This window comes from Epargyreus clarus, unplaced genomic scaffold (genome assembly GCF_041222505.1).
Source record: "Epargyreus clarus isolate Ecla_fem2 unplaced genomic scaffold, WU_Ecla_fem_2.2 ptg000016l, whole genome shotgun sequence".
Taxonomy (NCBI): domain Eukaryota; kingdom Metazoa; phylum Arthropoda; class Insecta; order Lepidoptera; family Hesperiidae; genus Epargyreus; species Epargyreus clarus.
This window is the reverse complement of record NW_027332224.1, coordinates 4,635,949-4,660,520: the sequence shown is the minus strand read 5'-3', so window position 1 is coordinate 4,660,520 and position 24,572 is coordinate 4,635,949. Positions and strand designations below refer to the sequence as shown.

Below are 24,572 nucleotides of genomic sequence, written 5' to 3'. Positions count from 1 at the left end.
TTATGTTGTAAAAGTAGTGTTAAGCGCTGCTGTGTTCTGGTTTGAAGGGTGTGGTAAGGGGGACATTTCGAGGCGCTTCACTTAGTCCTCAGGGGTAGCGGCGCATCTGTGGCCGATCTCAAGTAGGAATATTGAATATTATGTGGGGTTGATTACAGATGTTCATACGGCAGTAGCCACTTACTATCAGGTGGACTGCATGCTCGTCTGCTACTTCTATATTATAAAAAATATAATATCTCTGACAATAAGGAGTACTTTAACTTACGGCCCATAGTCGAAAATTACTCTTTCTATATTAATACCGGATATGCTACAAAGATAACACAAGTTTGATAAAAAATGCCCTCTACCCCCTGTTTTTTACAGCACCATATTAATAATATAATAGATATAACCTATGTCTCTTCCACAATTTAGACGAATCCAACGACACCTCATATGTTAATCCGTCAAGCCGTTTGAGCTGTAGGACGTGACAAAGAATGAAATATACATACATACATACATACATACATACATACATACATATACAGATATATACGGTGGAAAAACATTACCCTCCTTAGTAGGTGATAAAAAAGCAAAAGTCCACAATCCGCTGTCGCCTTAAAAAGTTTTTAGACGCATAAACATCTTAAAATAGTCCAAGCTAACATTGACAGTGAGTTTTACGAGGGTTTTACTACTTTCTCACTACTTTTAGTAATGGAAGTAGGTACTAAACACGTAGAAACGAAATGGACGACAAGGTTATAAAACGTAAGAACTAAAGGTAACATGTCAATGTCCCTGTCCTTGTAGTCCCGGGACTAGAATAGGGCTATGGTATCCCCTGCCTGTCGTAAGAGGCGACTAAAAGGGGTCTTCCGGGGTTGCAGACGGCAAGAGTGGGCTAGAACCGTCCAGCAAGCAACCCCGGGAAGGATGGCGGTATGTGTCGCATACCGTTGTAAACACCAGGTGTACGGGAGAAGCGTAAAATGCTCCCAACAGGACAGAACCCGATAGGGGCATCGTGCTCGCAGGACTCCGGTTGTGTTCCATTGGAGATCCCGGAGTTCTTCACCAAACGCTGAGGACGGCTACTGAGGGAGTTTTAGTGTGGTAAAAATCCCACATAAAACCCGGTGGTAAGAACCCGGCGTCGCTCTCACGTCGTCGGGTACCTTTTGAAGGTTTCCCCCTTGTAAACAAAAAAAATATGTCAATGTCCCACTGCTGGGCATGGGTCTCTTCTCAGTGAGGGACTTAAGGCACGTAAACTAGTATAGTATGTAATTATATTGTAAGTTAGTTTTGAAGCACTGTATGTTTCGCTAATAGGTTAAAATAGTTCACCACGCTGGCCAAATGCGGATTGGACTTCATTCATACATCTCACAGAATGAGAAGGATTAGGCCATAGTCAGACGAGCTGGCCAAGTGCGAATTGATACACTTCACATAGCTTTAAAAACTTCTTTTTTTTAAGTTTCTCAGAGATGCAGAATCCTCGCTATGTTTTCCTTCGCCGTTTAAGCAAGTGATAATTAATTTCCAATACGCTCATAACGGAAAAATCTGGGAGTTATTTTACGAGGGTTTATGACGCTTCAATTTAAAGATTTAATTTTAATTTTATTATTAATAATTATTACGATTAAAAATACGTAATATTAATTTCTGTGTTACTTCTTTAACCTGTTTATTAAAACACAAATAAAAAGCCAATTATCATAAAAGTATATATTCTTAAATATTAACATAACTTAACTAGATCTACAACAATTTCATTTTCAAAAAAAAATTCCATTTAAATAAGCAGTTTCTCCAATTCGACTAACACACTAGTGATGAGTTTTATCAGGCCCGACAACAGGCCTGATCCGTCAGACAGGCCTGTCAGTAACCCCAGCACTAGATTAAGGATCTGTGTTACCAAACTTATCAAAAGGCCCGGCGCGGCCAAAACATTCGACCGGAATAAAGATATCAACACACTGATGTACAAGAACAAAACAGATGCTAAATCAGTTAAAGTTGCGTACAAAAGTGGTAGTGTACATCCAAAATATGGTAATATCGCTGGTGTTAAATTCTGGACTATATTCGATAGGTTATTCAAGTTGTTTATTAAGTTTATGAGGAATGGAATGAGGAGGCAAGCGAGCTGGTTCGCGACTGGCAACACTGTTGATATTTCGTCGAAAGCAAGACGTAAAGCCGATATCGAATATGCTGGAATCATCGCCTCACTGGTTTGAATCTGGAATTCGAAACTTGGTTATTTGTGACGGTTCAAATAAAGAAATAATTACATATATTTTAAAAACTAAAAACCACGCTAAAATCGCACAAGGAAACTTGTTAATCCTGATTCCTGCCGATCCTGATAAGGAGAATGGGATAAAATTATTGAAATCGTGTATTGTCATCGGTTCTTGATAATTGTACAAAATCTTAAATTAATTGGACCCTTCAAAGTGGATAAAATCGAGTTCAAAGATTGCGTTACATAGATACATACATACATACGAGTACAACCCAAGCTAATAAAAGCGTGGTAAAAAGCGTGTTAAAAATGTGGGATTTTGAACGAAAAATTATTGTTTGAGCAATCGAAAATGTACAGTCACAGAGACATTTCTTATTAACACTAAAAATAAAATAAAACAATAAAGAAAAGTTAAATCTATATAAAAAAAGCCTTTGAAAAATATTTTGCAAATTGACTTTTAAAAATATATTTTAATAAATGTTTTCAATACACGTTTTCGCACGCCGTACATTCCGTCGCGTAGTTTTATTTTTACGGAACAGTCTTTTAAAAAATTAGGGAGTGAACATTATCTAAATAACTAATTTAAAAAGGTACGTAAATATTCCATTTAAATCGACTTAGTCAACAGACGATAAAATATTTTTTTAGTTTTTTACTTGCATAAAACAGAGTGAAGTTAGAAAAAATATTATTTAAGTTTTTTTCTAAGTTTTATCATTACTTACTAAGGAGTTGTGGTTCGTCTCCGGCGGCACTACCGCCACACCTATTTCTGCCTCATAACAGCAGTGTTAAGCGCTGCTGTGTTCTGGTTTGAAAGGATACACACTTATTCGAGGCGTTCCAGCGTTCCTTAGGGCTCGCAGCGCACCTGTGGCCGAATATCTAACACTACCTGGGTTGATTACAGATGTCCATGGGCGGCAGAGGCCACTTAGCATCAGGTGGACTGTATATTCGCCTGCTACTACTATATTATAAAAAATAATATACTAACCAAGCAAACCAGGGCACACAATCCAAACACAATTTTCGATGTCATTTCCCTTAACTCCACTAAGTTAGTTTAGTATTTTAACTAAATAAATACTTTTATATACAACGATATCATTATATTGTAACTACTATCACAGTTGGGTAAGTTTTCCTATCTATAGTTTCACGATAACATAATATTATGTCATTACACATTACAATGAGTTAGGAGTTACTTTAAGAATTAAAAATGGGACCCTATTACTAAGCCACTGTCTGTCTGTCTGTCACATGGCTCTATCTCTTGAAAGGTAGACATGTAAATTATTTACAGAGTATGAATTACTGTCCGCTATAACAACAAATATTAATTATAAAAAAATAAGTAAAAATAATAGTTCACGGATGAAATTAATTACCTTTTTTTATTTCGGGTAAAGATATACATTCTATACTTTAACCCCCACACCCCCCTCTCTAAGCTTATGTTGTTACACAACATTCTCATTCTCTTAGGTCGTTACGTCAATTCAGGATATTTAGTCCCCTATCTCGGGTAATACATACCTAAATACATACATCATTATTCCGTATGCTGTGACGTCATAATATAGGCCCTGTAATCACCGTTACCTTGTGTATTTTTTGACGCTTTGGCGGAGGCTCCACCCTATTTTGCCGGATTTTTTCTAATGACACAATATTCTTTATAAATAATTACTTTCTTGCAATTTGATATAGGTATTCATCAAAATGATTAATGTGACTTCATATAGCTTAAGATCTTTAATCACATATCTTCCTAGTTGTGACGTCATCGTTTTAGGACATCACAAATCTAGCGTAATTATGACCTCTAAAATACAGTAGGTTATCTATAAAATTCCTAGAAACTAAATAATCAGGTATTCTGTAATAATTACATACAGCCGTATTAACTTACAAATAGATACATGTAGTGCAACAGATAAGGAATATCACAATTATTACAATGGTGTAAAACAATTTGGTAATTTGAATAATATAAAAAAGTGTTGAACAATAAAATGGACATAAATATATAATTAGTTTTTGGTATCGGTCGTTGGAAATGGCGTCTCAAATAACGTTGGCGTTGTTGATCATTGCAACGTTGTTTTTAACGGTAAGCCTGTTTGATTAAGTAATTCCCATATGAATTCCTCGAATTTCCGGAATAATGGAAATTGTTTATTATTTTTAACGATGCGAGAAAATATTGGCGAAACGTACACGCTTGGGAGTTTTCCTTTTTTATAATATATGAAATAAATGAGCATGCTCCACATGATGATAAGTGGCTACTGCCGCCCATGGACATCTGTGATCAACCCCAGATAGGATTAGATATTCCTACCTGAGGTCGGCCACAGATGCGCCGCTATCTCTGTGGACTAACCTGGAACGCCTTGAAAAAGCATGTCTCCCTTACCACTCCCTTCAATCTGAAATAAATGAGCATGCTCCACCTGATGGTAAGTGGAGACTGCCGTATAGACATCTGTCATAAACCCCAAAGAAGATTGGATTTGGTACCTCGTTGACACCGGATTAAGTTGATACGCCTTACAAAGAGCACTACTTGATTACTCTGAAGATTAAGTTGGAACGCCTTGTTAAGTGTAACTCATTTACCACATCATCTGTAATAAGGCAGAAATAGATGTGGATGTCGTGTTTTTGGAGTTGAACCAGTTTCTACCACCTTTCTCTCTTCTCATTTTCTCAGAGGTTTTTAGTCTCCCAATTTAAGAATCTTATGAAAAAAAATCAGAACATCTCATTCTAAGGAGATCAGTAAAAATATATTAGCAGTTAAAGGACATTAAGGTATATTTCTTCCTATTTTTCTAAATTCTAATTCTTCTCTTTCATTGACAGTTTCCTTATGATTCATCTTGAAATCTTATTTATTGTTTGTTAATTCTTACTCTAACAAAACATTTAATTATGTTACTTATTCTTCCTATTGATCTAAATTCTAATTTTCTTCATTCTTATTTTGAATCTTATTAATTTTAACGTTATTTGTTTTTTAATGATTTAAAATGTTCTTAATTAAATTTCTTAATTCTAATTGTGAATGTTATTCTTTATTTTAATTCTAATTCTATTTCAGTTTTTGTTATTAAATGTACTTCTTCTTCTAATTTTATTCTTCCAATTCATTCCAGAGATCAGTATCAGCGACCAATGTGCAGCTGCCAGCAGTTTACCCGCTAGTCAACGTCCTGCTTCCTCTCCTGAACAACGTCTACAATCTTCTACTCTCCCTCCTCTCCATCTTCGACACTCTCCCCTCCTCAATCAGCTCTTGCATACCCGTAGACCTTGGGGCGTTAGAGACTTCTCTACTCAAGCTCTACTCCCAAGCATTAGCAATTGTTAACTTTTTAAGATCTTTACCTGAATACGCAGCAGGAGCAAATCCGAATACACCTTCGACTAGTATGGTAAATGTCCAAGGGTTGCTTGGTAACCTGGTGTCATCCATTACAGACCTGGCAGATGATGTATTGATCGGTATTGGAGGAGGCCTGCTACCAGGTCTGTTGCAACTTGTGCTGTGTGCTGTCCAAGCGTTACTGAATTTACTACTGTGATTTGTTTTGTAAATCGCCTAGTCTAGTTATTTAATTGAATTGTTTTGTATATTATAAACTATTTTGTAGATACCTTGTTTTATTTTCTTATACACTACTTGGGAATTTGACATACAACTTATTTGAAGGTTTTTCAACTTTTACGTTTACTCTATATATTTTTGAGGTTAAGTAGCGACGCTCCATATGACATATTTGTTAGAAGCACATAAGGCGGCACCATCGCCACACCTATTTTTGCCAATAGTAGTATTAAGTGCTGCTGTGTTCTGGTTTGAAGGATAGAGTAAGGGAGACATATTTTTCCAAGGCGATCCAGATTAGTCCTCAGTGACAGCGGCTCATCTGTCGCCGGCCTCAGACAGGAATGTAATCATATCTGGGGTTGATTACAGATGGGTGGCAGCCATTTAACATCAGATGAACTGCATGCTCGTCTACTAATCCTATGTTATAAAAAGAAACATCATGGGGACTGCAACTTAATCTAAATATATATAACTCAAAGGTGACTGAATGACATAGTGATCTATCAACGCACAGCCCAAACCACTGGACGAATCGGGCTGAAATTAGGCATGCAGGTAGATGTTATGACGTAGGCATCCGCCAAGAAAGGATTTTGATCAATTCTACCCCCAAGGGGACAAAATAGGGGTGAAAATATTACTTCGTAACGCGAGCGAAGCCGCGGGCAAAAGCTCGTCCATCCATAAATCTTTAAATAGCAAACGAATGATACTCAATATCCAATATCAAGTTTACTAAGGGTAATAAATATATCAAATAACTTCTAATAACAATCTTAATTTACGCCAAGCCAAGGGCTAAGTGAGCCCTGGCTTATCTAAAAATAAAAATAGCGCACGATAGTGTAGCAGCCAAGTTCATTTTTAGGATTCCATACCCAAGGGGTAAAAGTGGAACCCTATTACTAAGACTCCGCTGTCTGTCTGTCACAGGGCTCTCCTGAACCGTAATGTGGCCACTATAGAAACAAATACTAAAAATAAAAAGTTGAAAATAAATGGTGGTCGTCATATAAGAGACCGCTATTTTACGAAGATTTTTGCTTTATCTATTACCGTAATAGGTAGACAGTTCCATTTTTTATAATGCATCTACTTCAAAGGCTGCTATAACGGCGAAAATCCTCTAATCGGCGGAATCCTCTAGGTGCGGGTTCGATTTGTACTTGGTCAATTATTAGGTTTACGTGCTTCAGACTAAAAGGGACTTTCGGGGTCGCGGGCGGCAAGAGTGGAAGCTCGAACCGCACGGCCAGCGACCCCGGGAAGAACGGCTGTATGTCTTTTTTTTATAATATAAGAGTAGCAGACGACCATGCAGACCACCTGATGGTAAGTGGCTACTGCCGCCCATGGACATCTGTAATCAACCCCAGATAGGATTAGATATTCCTACCTGAGTTCGGCCACAGATGCGCCGCTACCCCTGAGGACTAAGCTGGAACGCGTCGGTCTGTCTCCCTTCAAACCGGAACACAGCAGCGCCTAACACTGCTGTTATTAGGTAGAAATAGGTGTGGCGGTGGTGCCGCCGGAGTCGAACCACAAAGGGTTCTATCACCTTCATCATTATTCCTTTCTATAATGTAAATAGACAGAGGTGTCTCGAAAAATCATATTACTGGGACAATAACATAATCATTGTATAAATAATATATTTTCTACTCATTTTAAAAACGCTCGCAAACCTCATAGTCCTCTGTGACGTCACACTTCAACACTGCATAAAAAGTACACGCGGTGAGGCATGACGTCATTCGCTCCTATTAGCATTTCAAACAACATAGCCGACTGCAATACTTATTCTTTTATTTTATTGGAAATATAATTAACCATAAATTTATGTAATATTTTTTTTATAATATATGAGTAGCAGACAAGCATGTCCACCTGATGTTAAGTGGCTACTGCCGCTAATGGACATCTGTAATCAACCCCGATAGGATAAGATATTTCTACCTGAGGTCGAAAAAAAATGCGCCGCTACCCCTGAAGACTAAGCCGGTACGCCTCCCTTACCACACCCTTCAAACCAGAACACAACAGCGCTTAACACTGCTGTTATAACACAAATAGGTGTGGCGGTGGAGCCGCCAGAGTCGACACAGTGGGTTCTACCACCTTAATTGGGTCATTTCTATAATCCTTTCAAAATATTTTTACATTAAAATAATTTGCCTTTTGATTCCTATTACACAAAAACAAAGACAATTACCTAGCACAGACAGACAACCCGATTCTATTATTACACCAAAATCTTTCATCCCTTTGTATAATCAAGAAAATGTCGCCCTCACTTAGCACCTTAGAAAAGAACTAAAACCCTTCGTTATAAAGGTTTGCGTATCCATTTAGTGAATGACGTCCATAGCGGGTGACACCCCAAACGCTCACCCCACCTCACCCCTCTCACCCCATCTCACCCGCAGGTACTCATTCATGTCTGACTGGGGTGAGAAAAATATGAAAATGATCTTCATGTAATATTCTTCAAACTTGTCACCTTGATAGACGCCTCACCCTTTTATGACGCATTTGCGATCGACATAACATTATGACCATTGTGACGTCACAATTTTAATATTAAAATGATGAAATATGACGTCATATTTGAATTCTTTAATAGGAGTAGCATACGAGCATGCAGTCCACCTTATTGTCAGACTGTAATCATAGATTAGGTTAGATTCCTACTTGAAATCGGATACAGTTGCGCCGCTACCCCTGAGGACTAAACCTGAATGCCTCGGAAAAGTTACCTTACCACACCCTTCAAACCAGAATACAGCAGCGCTTAACGCTGCTGTTATGAAGCAGAAATAGGTGTGGCGGTGGGGCCGCAGGAGTCGAACCACAGAGAGTTCTACCAACTTGTAATATTAATATTTTCCAAAGAAAGCAGTCAAAAATAATTCGGGACGTAAATAATTTTGATACAAACGACTCCAAGGGATTAACCTTTGTCCTATAACACATATTTCCATATAAGTACCTAAGTTCTAAATAATATACTATTTCTTAGAGCTACCGAAATAAAAAGCTATTTGAATAACAAATATTTTCCTAGAAAAAGTAAATTTTCTTTGATTCTTGGAACGGAATAATTATAATACCTAAGTATAAAAAAGCAGTTTACTTCCGGAGGATGGCTGTAGGGGTGGTTCCGGAGGGGGTAGGGTGCGTTCACAGCCATTAGGATACGTGCGACTTCATCTTTACATATAAATAAAATTGGAATGTCTGTTTTTAATATTGAAATAACCGCTTTTTACTACATGCAAATGAATATACATACGGTACATACACCAAAATATTTTTTTTACAATTTTTGTCTGTCTGTCGGTTTGTTCTGGCTTATTTCTGAACTGGCTGGACCGATATTGATGAGACTTTTACTGACAGGTAGCTGATGTATAAGTAACTTAGGCTACTTATATTTTATGTTATGCATATTGTTTCATTTCTTTTTAAAGCGGGTGAAACCGCGGGGCACAGCTAGTATAAAATAAAAATATTAATTTTACAGTACTCTACGTAGTTCGACTCTTGAGGCATCGACACCACATCTATTTGTGTTTTACATAGATTAGTAAATAGAATAATAGCAGTGTAGCGTTGAAATGAACTGAAATACGTTTGAGGGTGTGGTAAAATCAGACCTATGGCATTCCATCTTCTCAATTCTCAAGGATAACAATAATGTGGCCCACATCAATTAAAACTTCACTGTTATTTATATATGTAATTGATTACAGATTTTCATCCAAAATTAGCCACTAATAATCAGATTTACAGTATGCTTGCTATTATTCTACTTTTATAAAAATGTTTCATACATAATACCTGTTCGCAACTGTCCTTAAACCTAAAGTAACCTATCCGACTTTATATAAAATTATAATTTCATGTTTTTTTATTTATATTTTATATGGCTTTTTATATTAATAAGGACAGCATTGTGAAAAATGCAATATAACAATAAGCAAACAGTTCAGTATATGCTACTCTTTTTTTCTTATTTTGTAGTTAGTTTTCTTCTTTTGTTTAGCAGCTTTGGACCTTATATTATCAATAAAATTGACAGGCGTCAACGTTAGAATCAGCATTAGTATCATAGTCAGCGGCAGCGTCATTATCCACGTCATATCAGCGTCAAACAGCGTAAGCGTCAGCGTCAACATGAGCGTCATGACGTCAAAACGCAAATCAATCGCATCACAATCGCAACATAATTCCCGTCAACGTAAACGCACCCTTACAAAGCCCCCATTCATGCGCACTAAAGCTCTGGGTATAGATCGGGAACCGCCAGTCGGATATCAGGCGAGCTGCCGAAAACACCATGTCTTGGTAAGTTCTCTTAAGGGTTGAACCTTCACTTACCTTTTAATATTATCACACGTGTAAAATATTTTTGTTTTATAAATGAGTATATTGTGTAAATATAGGATTCTTTTGGGTCTAAATGCACAATAGCCATAAAGTGGGGTACTCATAATTCCCGGAACCTTAATAGAAGGGTTTAATATCTAATAATAATTAGAGCTCTTAATTTTTCATGCAACAATTTTCAAATATTTTTTAATTTAAGATTATTTAAAAAATATTTTTACATAACTGAAATAATATAGTATAAATGATCACCTGAAGTTTTTTAGTTAGTTTATAAGTTAATAAAAATATATATTCAGTTATGGTTAGTGGTACACTTTCTTTGTTGCATTCTCTTTATTTTTTATTTACATAAATTTATTTAAAGGATACTTATTTATTTTAAATACGACATATGTGTAAATGCTTTTGAAATATGTTATAATTTTTATTTATGCGAATAATTACGCAATACCATATTCAAGAGTAAATCGTGCCCAGCCGTGGGCTAGAAAAAGCTAGATATGAGATATTTAATAAAAAAATGCGTGTCCAAAATCATGAAATTTTCTTATTGTCGCAATTTTTAACTTATGATTAAAAATCCATAAAATGGCAACTTACTTAAAAAAAAAATTGGGAAAAATCAAATCGGCCATGCTGTATTGACTGTTGATTTTAAACTTACTTTTAAAAAACCCTACATTAAAAAAATACTCGAAATTATCCCAATTTATCACATGTTTAAAAGAAAAAGATAATACAAGCCCAGCAGTGGGACAATAATCAACAACAACTCATCTAAAGCTACTACACTTTTTGCCTGAAATTGTGCCACCTTTTCAGAACATTTTTCGTTCAGAAAATAAATTAAATCTCACGCTTCAGGCTAATTGGGCTTTTACGGCTTTCGTTTTCCGCGAGGCGTTATTAAGAGCTATTATACATTTTTGAAAAATTCTTTTGAAAGACAGAATATCAGTCGACTTCAAGGGGATTAAATGTTTAAGACATTTTAATTTAAATGTTACTTTAAGAATTTACGTAACAAAAAAATGTGTTACAGAAAATAATTACGAGAACTTACATTATTATTATTAATATTAGGACATATGTCATCGTTGTCCTATATTATCTTATAAATGAGTATTTTTATACTTTAGCGAGGCAAAATTCTTACTTTCTGAAAAAATTGTACATTTCCAAAAAAAAATTTAGAAATGTAAAACCATTCTCAAAGACATTCTCTTAGGCAGCAATGAGCACTTACCATCAGGTGGGCTACATGCCCCTTTACTGTTTCAATCTTCTAAAAAACACCTATAACTTCTTAGCTACTTATCAAACAAAGTAAAAAACAAGTGCAGCAGAACCGATCTTCCTTGCAGCATCAACATGGCGTTCAGCGCGGTGCTCGTGCTCTCGTGCCTGGGTGCTGCCCACGCGTGGGGTGGGCTCTTCAACCGCTTCAGCTCTGACATGCTCGCCAACCTGGGGTACGGCAGGTCGCCCTACCGCCACTACCCTTACGGCCAGGTAGGTTTTATGCCCCTTATTAATCTTGAGTTACTTTTCTGTGAAATTGGGAATTAACTAGTACAGATAGACAAGGAAATAAATGAGCTAAAAACGGATAAACATACAAACATACATACATACAGACAAAGGGACAGACAGGCAGACAAAAACAGTATCACATATAAAGAAATAGACACACAAACGAAGAGATAGACAGACAAACAAAGAATGAAACTTACAAAGAAAGAAACGGATGGACAGATAAAAAATACACTGACAAACAAAGAAACAGACACGCCTAGTTGAAATCCTATTAAATCAGAAATTGACTCGTGTAGATGTATAGGTCAAGAACAGACCGAAAATAAGACAAAGAAATAGGTGGATTAAAAACAGACTGATAAACAAAGAAACAAGCATGATAAGAGACATACAGACATATATACAATAAAACAGGCATTCAGATATAGAAACAGTCAGACAAAGCAACTGATAAACTTAAAAATCACTGACAAAAAAGTAAGACGGTCAAATAAACAGACAAATAATAATTATAAATTAGTAGACAGATAAGATGCAATCCTTATAAATTTGTATGTAGACAAATATGAAGCCAGACATATAGAATTATCCCATAAAACCGTGCGGCGCTCCCACGGCACCGGGCTCCTTTGAAGGTTTCCCACCAAAAAAATGATATATAGAATTGCCACGCCTATTTCTGTTACCGTATAACAGCAGTGATCCGCTTTGAAGGTTGTGTTAGAGGAGACATACTTATCCGGAGGGTTCCAATTTAATCATCAGGGGTAGCAATGAATCTGTGACCGACTGGTAAGAATCTAATCTTATCTAGGGTTTATCATGGATGTCCATAAGTGGCAGTGGCGTTACCACCATGCTCAATTGCAGCTTCAATCTTATTAACGAGTATTAAGGGGTATTATAATAGCGACCAAGCCCTCACCATTTTATTTATATTTAGATCCATTCACCTATTTTTTTCAAAACATCAAAAGGTCACGTAATAATATTAAGTGACCCGTAATGGCTGCGGGCATCAATCTATCCGGTCCATTGATCCTTGTCCATTGATATTTTATATCTAGGTCTTCTATAATAGACGATAGCTTGATTATTTTTGAACCCGTATTTATACTGATAATATTTTTCTTAATCTTGGCTTAATATAATTTTGTCCAGCCATTGGGCATTGGTAAATTTTGCCATAGTATTTTTTCAACTAATAATTACTGAGGAAAACATTTTGATTATGTACATAATAGAATAATCTTATATATAAAAATCTCGTATCACAGTGTTAGTTACCGTACTCCTCCGCAACGGCTTTACCGATTTTCACCAAATTTTATATGCATATTCAGTAGGTCTGAGAATCGGCTACTATCTATTTTTCATACCCCTAAGTGATAAGGGTGTACCTTAACATTTTATTATTTATATGGGAACACAAATGACATCAAACGAGTATTGCTAACAACAAGCATTTTCTCCTAGATCGAACCTGAAGAGGTATACGCTGAGGCTCTCGAAGGCAACCGCATAGAGGACGCCGAAGACACCCACTGCTACAGCGCCCCCTGCGCTATCAACGGAGACTGCTGCCGCGGACTGCTTTGCTTAGAGACAGGTGAGTGCTGACGTAATGTTTCAACCTCGTGTGGTAGGATCTCAATGTCACAAATCTTCGGAATTAAGTTTTAAGCGTGGGCTTTACGAGAATGAAGTTTGCCCATCTTCAAGATGCAGTTTTGGTCGAGATTTAGAAGGAGAACCGTTTGTGATTTGACTCCAAGAGACCGACGTCTCATCTATTTCTGCATTATAACAACACGTTTTCACTTCGGCGTTCTAACTTGGGCAGGGGAAGCAATGCATCTAAGGCCAACCTTAGATAGACCTCTAATCGTATCTGAGGTTAATTATAATGTTCATGGGCGACAATAGCCACATAGATGGATTCCATGCTCGTTCACTGTGTCTCTATAAAAAACTATTTGTATGAAAAATTGTATATTATGTACTCATATAAAAATGCGCTAAAATTACTTTGTACTTAGTAATATAGAAATAGGTTGAATTTTTCATAAGCTTCATAGTCAAGCTACTTACATAAGATAATGTAAGGCGCAAAAACTGTCAAAACTTCATAATATCTAACTTTACTCATAACTTTACTAAAAGCTTCTAAAAGTCCCAGGTGTGTTAACATAAGCGTGATATAGGCACTGTAAGGCAATTTCGTGAAACATGGAGTGTGCCTATAACCATTAGAGGCACTTTGCGAGATATACCCTGTAATGGAATTTAGGATTGCGTTACTATGACAATTCGATCAGTTCTCACTTTTTGAAGATTAAAATAGTGTAGCTAACATTGAAACTCGATCGTTTCTCAGAAGGGTTTGAGATAACATATAAATAAAGATGTTTCACGTTATAGTATTGATTGAATAATATAACAACTGTGATTTATAAATTTATATGACGCATATATCCATTAGAAAAGCATTTCACGAAATATAGCCTCTAATAGAATTTAGGATTGTGCGTTACTAGTCGTAGTAACTCGATCAGTTCTCACTTATGAAAATAGATTGAAATGCCGTCGCTACCATTGGATTTCGATCGTTTCTCACTTTTGATGTGAGAGTGTGTATACCGTTGACTTACACATGAGGCGACTATTTTAGTCCCCAAAAGAGGCTTTTTTAAGCTTCATGTAGAACCCCAATTCTTTATGCATTTGGTTACAGATATCCATGGCTGGCAGTTTATCTACCATAAGGTGAACTGCATGCTCAATATATTAAAAAAATATCACAATAACAAATTACAAATTTCATTATATTGAACTTTATCCAAACCCCTTGTGTACAGAAATTTCCTAATTTTGAAAACCACTTCATGAAATTAAAGCCAGATATCAAATATCAAATACAAGCTGACAAAGTAATTGCTCATACTTATTACTGAAATGGAAAATTAAGTAATGAATTAAAATTTCAATTCCATTACAATTTTCCTTTGTGACGAAATGATAATGAATAAATTAACGGCCTTGTTTATTCACGTCGTCACTGTTAATGAGAATTGGTTGTGGATTTAAATTAGAGGCATTTGAAACGTGAAGTACAAAGTTAGGATAACAACTACTTTGCAAGAATTCGCTATCAATATGTATGATGTGGTGATCCCTAGTTATTAAGAAACTCGGCCTCTTATCGTTGGGTTAACGATTTAAATCCCAGATACGGCAATTTTTTCAAAGATATGAGTGTATTAGAAGTTTAGTATCACTTGCTAAACGATGAAGCAAAACATAGTGAGAAAACCTGCATACCTGAGAGATTTATAAAAAAAATCTCAATGGTATGTGAAGTATACCAATACGAACTTGACAAGCGCGGTGGACTATGGCCTGATCCTTCTCATTATGAGAGGAGACCCGTGCTCAGCAGTGGGACAGTAAAGGGTTGATGACGATGATGATGCCGTGTGGTAATCTTCGATCAACTCTAGATAAGTATGCAGTCCCATCTGAGGTCGGGCACGGATGGCTTTCCAAACCTAAGGAGTAATTTGGAGCCTCGGACAAATATACCTCCCTTATCACATCTTTTTAACTAGAACACAGCAGCATTTCACACTTCTATTATTGGACAGAAATAGATGTGGCGGTGCCTCCGTCATCGTACCACAGAGTCGAACCACCGCACAGTAATTTTATATTTATAAATCTTGCAAACAAGGTTCCACTGGTAATATGTAGTTGAGTAACGAATACGACTCCTAAAAGTGACCTAACATCAAGTATAAGTCATAAAAGTGAGGTATACATGGTACAAGACGATTATCTGACGTATTGATTTATCAACATATAATTTACAGGCTTAACCTCAACAATACATTTATTGAAGAATAATCTACATGTAGTTAAGTAACAATTACGACTTCAAAAAGTGACTTACGAATGAGTTTAAGTCATAAACGTGAGTTATACATGGTAGGAGACGTTTATCCCTAGAGACTCGTAGTTCCAGCTCTTCTGAAAGTATTTCGAAAACGTAATGTTATTTTTATTCTATTGTATTTCTTACAGTTTCATTTTACTCTAGGGAATAAGATACTTGGTTCCGAAAACTATAAAAGCAATTCCATTCGGATTTTCTTGGAAAATACAGTGTTTATAGAAAAAGGTTTTATAGAAATAATTTCAGAATGTTTAAACTAGTATTTGCCTACCGCTTTGTATATAGATATTAGAACTATAATACTTATTAATTTATAAGTAGACCTCTTTGTGCTTCGACGTCGGCGCCACCGCGACACCTGTTTCTGCCTAATAACAGCAGTGTTAGCTGCTGTGTTTTGGTTTGAAGGGTGAGGTAAGGGAGACAGACTATTTCGAGGCGTTCCAGCTTAGTCCGGGCATCGGCGCATCTGCGGCCGACCTAAGGTAGGAATATCTAATCCTATCTGGGATTGATTACAGATGTCCATTGGCGGCAGTAGCCACTTACCATGAGACTGCATGCTCGTTAACTCCTTCAGCATTATAAAAAAAACTTTTATAAATAGGAGAGATGGTGATTTGGGTGTGGTAAGGGAGACAGACTTTTCCGAGGCGTTCCAGCTTAGTCCTCAGGTAGCGGCGCATCTGTGGCCGACCTCAGGTTGGTCAGGGCGGCACTAGCCACTTACCATCAGGTGGACTGCATGCTCGTCTGCTACTCCTATATTATAAAAAATATGGTAAAAACACTAAGTTTCAACCGAGGAGGTACCACTGTCACACCTATTTCTAGCGTGAAACAGTTCTGCATTTCGGTGGAAGGGTGTGTACTGACCTACATATAAGGCAACCTTAGTCCTTACGTGGCATGTGATCGGCTTCAGGTAGAACCTATTATATATGGAGTTGGTTAGAGTACCCTTACCATGAGTTTTCAAAACATCCCACAATTTTACTTTACGTTTACTCAATCCATTATTCTGTTCCGTTTGCTTCAGTAGACTGAGTAAACGTAACTATCAGTAAGTGCTCAAGTCGTTTTGTCTGCCTCACATGTTCGGAAAAAAGAGAGACAAAACATAAAGCGCCATTTTGTCAATTTAGACATTTAATGTTACGTTACTGACACTATAGTTCTGATACAATCCGCTAGGGGCGCTGATTGGAAATTGTATAGGCAAATACGTAAACAAATACCAAAACAGTTATATTTGTCAAAACGTAAAAACTCATGGTAAGGGTACCCTTACCATGAGTTTTTACGCAATATGTACATCTGTACAGATGTACATATTGCGAGTTTACATTTTTAACACTTTAAGCAAAAAGATGTCAAAGGTATGTGAAGTCTACCAATACGCACTAGACTAGCGCGGTGGACTATAACCTAATCCTTATCATTCCGAGAATAGTCCCGTGCCCAGCAGTGGGACAGTAAAGGGTAGATGATGATATTTATATGAAAACTGTAACTTTACAGAAATTCCCTGTATCCTGAAGTATTTTATCAGGTTTTAATTAACTAAGTAGTTATAAGGGTGGGTTCGTTAACCTTAATTAATTAACAATGTTTGTTTCCTGACCTAAAAGATATTAATTAGGAAATGTTTCTTATCTATTTGAATCTTTTACCCAGAACTAAAAGTATCTATACTTATTAGACAAGCTTTGCCTGTGGCTTCGTTATATATAGCCTATGTTTGTATGTAAATATAGCCTATGTTACTCGTGGGTAATGTAGCTTTCGAATGGTGAAAAATTTTTTAACATCGGTCCAGTAGTCTTTGAGACTATTCATTACAATCAAACAAACAAACAAAGTTTTCCTCTTTATAATATTAGTATAGATGAGTAGCAGAAGAATAGTCCACCAGATGGTAAGTGGCTACTGCCGCCCATGGACATCTATAATCAACCCCAGAAAGGATTAAATTTCTACCTGAGGACCTGAGGACTAAGCTGGAACGCCTCGAAAAAGTATGTCGGCCTTAAGTAGGGTGTGGCCCTTCAAACCACCACAGCAGCACGCTGCTATTATTAGGCAGAAATAGGGGTGCTCCCGGAGTCGAACCACTAATGGTTCTACCTTCAAACTTATCTCAATTATTCTTATGATACATACGTAAGGCAGTAATTTAATTATTTCAAAGTTGAAAGCCCTTAGCTTACAAAGCCAGGAACATACGGAGGGCTGAGTAACTTAATTATTCATAAGTTGGCCCATATACATAACTTTCGTCTAAGTATGAATTATGTTATATCATTAAGAACTTTTGTTTATATGTTTGTGGCTATATATGCACTGCTACTCACAAGGATTAAGTTGGAACGTTGTATGTGTCTCACTCTTACCACACCTTTAAAACTAGCACACCATCATCATCTACTCATTGCTGTCCCACTGCTGGGCACGGGTCTCCTCTCAGAATGAAAAGGATTAGGTCATAGTCCACCGCGCTGGACAAGTGCGAATTGGTAGACTTCACATACCTTTGAAAACATTTTTTTAAGATCTGTCAGGTATGCAGGTTTCCTCACAATGTTTTCCTTCACTGTTTCAACTTGTGATAATTAATTTCTAATACGCACATAACTTTGATAAATTATGTTAGAGGCACGCCTAGGATTTGGCCCTCGGACACCTCGATGAAGAGTCGAGTTTCTTAACCACTAGGCTATCACTGCTTAGCACATAGCAGCGTTTAACAATGCTGTTTTAATAGAAATAGGTGTGGCGGTGGTGCCGCCGGAGTCGAACCACGAAAGACTACCAGTGTTTTATCTAATGTACCTGTATTATTAATAGAATTTTATCTACCTATCTCCTTTATCTGGTGTGGAAAGGGAGACATACTTTTCCGTATTTCAGTTTAGTCCTCAAGGGTAGTGACGTATCTGTGGTCGACCTCAGGTAGGAGTCAAATCTTATATGGGGTTTGTAGTATATGTACTACTATTCTCGTGATGCACTGGCTCGACCACTCACTATGTGCGCAGGCGGCCGTCCGCTCTCGCCCTTAGCTCACGCGATACTGACGCCGCGCGCCTCGCCACACCGTGAGCACGAGACAGTGTTTACAGCTGTGCTGTACTTTAGTTAATAGTCATTATACAAACACTACAGGGTTGATTGCAGATGTCTATGGAATGGATGGGATGTCTATGCAACAATAGCTACTTACCTCAGGTGGACTGCATGCTCGTCTGCTACTCTTATATTATAAAAAAAATTATCATCACTAGTCTGAAGGGCTGCTGTGTTCTGGTTTGTAGGGGTTTTTTTTATAAGAGTAGCAGACGAGCATGCAGTCCACCTGATGGTAAGTGGCTACTGCCGCCCATGGACATCTGTAATCAACCCCAGATAGGATTAGATATTCCTACCTGAGGTCGGCCACAGATGCGCCGCTACCCCTGAGGACTAAGCTGGGACGCCTCGGAAAAGTCTGTCTCCCTTACCACACTCTTCAAACCGGAACACAGCAGCGCTTAACACTGCTGTTATTAGGTAGAAATAGGTGTGGCGGTGGTGCTGCCGGAGTCGAACCACAAAGGGAACTACCATCTTCATAACGGATGTTAACGGAGTTTTAACAGGGTGTTAACGAAGTTATAAATTTCCTAGGCATTTCAGCTTAGTCACCTCAGGTAGACTGTCTTCTTATCAGTTGTCCGACACAGATGTCAATGGGCGGCAGCTTACCATCAGATGGACATACTCCTTTGCAACTTCTATATTTTAAAATAAATATAGTTCAAAAACTAAAAAACACGCTTGTATAATAAAATCAACTAAAAAGCTTTCGGTATTCTGTTTCATTCTTTCATACATGCAGGATAAGGAGTTACTCACTGACAAACATACAAGTGAAGCTAATATAAAGAGTGTAAAAATATCAGTCTCATAAAACAACTCTAAATAAGCTCTGTAATGATAGGACAAAATTACTAAATGTACCTCACAAAGATAAAGCATATAAGTGCGAACAAAAAAGATTAAAACAAATGAACACATTCTCACAAAATTTCATCTGAATTCAGAATTAGAATTAATATGCTTCATTTGAACACACGACGTAAAATGTGTGAAATGGGATGAAAGTAAATTGGACTTTACACTTTACGACTCAGACACGACTTTTGTGCAGATTTGTAAAATTCCGCGCACGTATTCGCCAAACCGTATTCAAATGTGTGGAAAGAGCGTTTGACTTTATTTTTTACTAGCTGACCCGGCAAACTTTGTACTGCCTCAAAATCTATTTATCAAATATATTTCATATAAAATAAATATGTTACATATGTTACTCGTGGATAATGTAGCTTTCGAATGGTGAAAGAATTTTTAAAATCGGTCCAGTAGTTTTTGAGTCTATTCATTACAACAAACAAACAAACAAACAAAGTTTTCCTCTTTACAATATTAGTGTAGATAATATAGAAGTAGCAGACGAGCATGCAGTCCACCAAATAAGGCTATTGCCGTCCATGGACATCTGTTATGATCTCGAGATAAGATTAAATTCCTACATGCGGTTGACCACAGATGTGCCGCTACCTCTGAGAACTAAACTGGTAGAAGTAATGGGTTGACGACGACTATAATTCCCCAAAGGTTTAATACCTTCAAACCCGAATTCTCCATTATTACTCACAGAATGTACTAACCCATCTTCAAAGGACCTTAAATAAACCTTTATTTAAGATAACTCTCTCAATATTATTACGAACTTAAAGGACCTTTAAAAGGGATTCCTTTGGTATTTCATTTAATTTTCTCCCGAGAACGATCAAGATTCTCGGATTTCACAATCTAATTGAAGTTCTTCAGAAGGGTAAGGTAGATTTAGATCTACAAAGATATTGTAAGTTAAATTGTGAATAAATAATTCATTTAAAGCTGTTAGAACCATTTGTGGTTCGACTCCGGCGGCACCACCGCCAAACCTATTTCTACCTAATAACAGCAGTGTTAGGCGCTGCTGTGTTACGTTTTGAAGGGTGTGGTAAAGGAGGCATACTTATCCGAGGCGTTCCAGCTTAGTCCTCAGGAGTAGCGGCGCATCTGTGGCCGACCTCAGGTGGGAATATATAATCCTATCTGGGGTTGATTACAGATGTCCGTGGGCGGCAGTAGCCACTAACCATCAGGTGTAATGCATGCTTGTCTCCTACTCCTTTATTATAAAAAAAATATATATATTTATTATATCAGTGGAGGGTAATGTTTTTCGAGCGTAGGTTAGTCTCATTCTTTGGCACGCGTTGCAGCGCAAATAACTGTACCCTTACCAGGAGTTTTGACGTTTTGACAAATATTACTGTTTTGGTATTTGTTTACGTATTTGCCCATACTATTTCCAATCAGCGCTCCTAGCGGATTGTGTCAGAACTTGAATATTGTATAGGCCAATACGTAAACAAATACCAAAACAGTCATATTTGTCAAAAAGTAAAAACTCATGGTAAGGGTACAGGACGGATTTTAAAATATAAGTATACGTTGGGTTCGTCTTAATTTTGAACGTAACAGAAATCTTTTAGTCGGGAATTTTATTTTTATAATAATTGCTAGTTTTTATACTGAACATCTATAACCAACTAGGATAGAAATAGATATAATGTTGGGGAGACACCACCACCAGTTTACCGCTAAGTTAAACACTTATTGTATTACCAATCTACTTTTAATACAGATATTTTCGTCTGATTTAAATTTCGGAGTGGTCCGTCCTAATACTTTCCGATTCGGGCCAATCCAATCCAAACAGGTCCAATCCGGTCCGTTCCGGTCTAATCCAGTCTGATCCGGTCCAATTTAAGTAAACCGTTATATCCGGTTATATAACGGGTTCAGTTTTATCTGGACCGATTAGTCTGTACCCTTAGTATGAGTTTTTACGTTTTTACAAAAATGACTGTTCTAGTATTTGTTTACGTATTTGCCCATACATTTCCAATCAGCTCCCCTTGTGGATTGTATCGGAACTGATTGAAAATATATGGGAAATACGTAAACAAAAACAATAACAGATATTTTTGTCAAAATGTAAAATATCATACTAAGGTTAATGGTCCGATTCAATCTTATTAGTCCGGTCCGTTCATATCCGATCCAGTCCGAACTGGTTTGAACCGGTCCATTCCGATCCGATCCGGTTTGACCCGACCCCGGTCCAGTCGAATCCGGATCCATCCAGCCCAATCTTAAACCATATCTTGTCAACAGAGGAAGGAGGACGTTGCCTGCCAGCGTTCGCCGGGCGCAAGCTAGGAGAGATCTGCAACCGCGAGAACCAATGTGATGCTGGGCTGGTCTGCGAGGAAGTTGTGCCAGGTTTGTGGGCGTAGCAGGTTTTAGCAGAGAGAGCAGTGGACGTAGTGGAGCAACCATACGGTCTGATACAGATTCCGGGTTCGTCCCCCGGCGAGACAAATATCCAAATGATGAGTTTTGATTCCTGGGTCTTGGTGTTCGTGTATTCGTCTTTATGTGTTTCCTTTGCATAGATAAAACACGAAAAAATAAATGGGTTACGAGTGTAAAAAGCGTTATATTGATAGCCTTTATCGGGGGATCGGATGTTGAAATTTCATCAACCCACCTCAAACTTTTTAAAATGAATTATCGTAACTGATTAATTATAAATGTTAAATAGTGAACGTGAACCATCTTCGCGTGCACATTAGAGACTTCCATAATAGTTCTCAAAAGTATGTGAAGTCCGCGGTGGACTAACTCCTCTCACTCTGAGAGAAGACCCGTCCCCAGCAGATATACAGTAAAAAGTTGACGATGGTTGAAAAAATGAATGAACAGCTTCATCGGTTAAAAGATAAACAATCTTTGGAGCTAAATTGAATTCTCCCGCCCTAGGTGAGATGCACGTGTGCCGCCCGCCCACCGCCGGTCGCAAGCAGTACAACGAGGACTGTGCCACCTCCAACGAGTGTGACGTCACCCGTGGTCTCTGCTGTGTGCTGGTGCGTCGCCACCGCCAGAAGCCTAGGAAGGTGAGTACTTAGGAGAAAGTGGCTTTGAGCTGATACGATTGGTGGCAGTCATTTGAGGTGGTGAAAAAATATGTATTTTCTTAAAATTGAGGCTTTTCCTTTCATTTGTCACATAACATTACTTCCCAGAATTTGATCCTTATAAGCGACACTATCAGATTGTGGAATAATATAGAGGTGTAATTTTTTTCAAAATGAACTCGTTCCATTCCCGGCTAAGGAAAAAATATTTTAAAAAACTAATGATGCAGTTTTAGTTTTTATCAAAATCGGCCTCGTAACTCCTTTCAGCATTTTTCGCTAATCCTTATAGTTTCGAATTTGGCCCTAAAGGCCCGTTTTAAAAATTCACCCTGTATAGCACGTGACTTACATTAATATAGATGTATGCTTATATGAAGCAACGAAACCCTTACAATGTTTTTTAAAATTACAACTAAACGATGAGGCAGACGGGCTACCTGATTGAAAGCAGTCACCATCGCCTATGCACATTTGCAACACCACAGGAGTCGCCAATGCATCGCCGGCTTTGGAGGAGAGCCCTTTTTACATCTGTTTTGAAGAGCCCTATATCAGGAGTCTCCAAACAAATGCCAATTCAATTTCCTTTTGATCAACAATTCTTATTTTCTAAACGATCCCGTCTAGGATATATAGAACATGGCTTACATATTGTAGAAGTGTGCTTATATGAAGCAAGAAAGCGCTTACAAATAAGCGCATAAACAAATACCAATTCAATTTCTCTTTGATCAAAAATTCTTGTTTTTGCAAACGTTTTCAGTATTTATTTCCTTTGTTCGAAAACCGTTTCCAATTTGTTCCCAAAAACTCGTTTTGAAAAAGAATAGGCTCTTTGTTTATTGTTTTGTTTTTAATAGCACGTTTGAAGTCGTGTTAATTTATTTTAATTTGTGAATAAAAATAAAGTAAAGGTCGCAATTAGCAATAATGTTCTCAAAAAGGTTTTCGCGTGCTGTAGATGTCACCGTATTATTTTCATGTTCCGGATTCCTTGATCAGTAAACATCTAAATTATGTATTTAATTTTCTATTATTTGTCTCTGGGTGCTTAATATGCTCTACATTTTTTTTTCTTTTTTTATGTATATGTATAAATTGAATTATATATAAGATGACAGTAGATCCTTTTGTGGATTGACACCCTCGGAACCACCGAAACACCACTGAATAACAGCAGTTTGTAGCTGTGTTCTGGTTTAAAGGTTGTAGTAAGGAACACATTATTATCTGCGGCGATCCAACTCATTCCTTATGGTGCGGCCAGATAAGAATCTAAACTAGGGTTGATTACAGACATCCATGGTTATAGTCACTTACCATCAAATGGACTAATTTGTTATTTCCAATAAAAAACAGAAGGATCTTCATTATCCCTTCTATTCCAGAGTTGCGGGTACTTCAAGGACCCTCTCGTCTGCATTGGACCGGTGGCCACTGACCAGATCCGCGAGTTCGTTCAACACACCGCCGGCGAGAAGCGCATCGGTGTCTACCGTATGCATTAATATGTTATTTACAGCTTTATTTCGAGAAACAAGAAGAGAAGAGAAGCTACAAGCTAGACAACAGAAATCAACACCAGTCGAAATCAACAAAAAGATAATGGAGCGTATAAGAAAGAAGGAGATAGATAGATAAATATAGCACACATTGAAACTAACGACAGAAATCAGCACCAGTCACACACACATAGGTAAAGGTAAAGAGAAAAGTAGAATA

The 24,572-nt window shown here is 37.4% G+C and overlaps 2 protein-coding genes across 2 annotated transcripts; both read left to right on the top strand.

Moving 5' to 3' along the window:
• The first annotated feature begins 1,835 nt into the window (after positions 1–1,835).
• LOC140748494 (uncharacterized) lies at positions 1,836–5,859 on the top strand. The gene is made up of 4 exons (XM_073081307.1): positions 1,836–2,199; positions 3,397–3,400; positions 4,307–4,382; positions 5,431–5,859. The coding sequence occupies exons 1-4, from the start codon at positions 1,836–1,838 to the stop codon at positions 5,857–5,859; spliced, it is 873 nt and encodes a 290-aa protein (XP_072937408.1).
• Positions 5,860–10,167: 4,308 nt separating this feature from the next.
• itg (ITG-containing peptide) lies at positions 10,168–24,405 on the top strand. The gene is made up of 6 exons (XM_073081578.1): positions 10,168–10,238; positions 11,648–11,795; positions 13,296–13,428; positions 22,042–22,149; positions 22,690–22,826; positions 24,239–24,405. Exons 1-6 carry the CDS (start codon positions 10,231–10,233, stop codon positions 24,356–24,358), a joined length of 654 nt encoding a protein of 217 aa, XP_072937679.1. The 5' UTR covers positions 10,168–10,230; the 3' UTR covers positions 24,359–24,405.
• Positions 24,406–24,572: the final 167 nt, after the last annotated feature.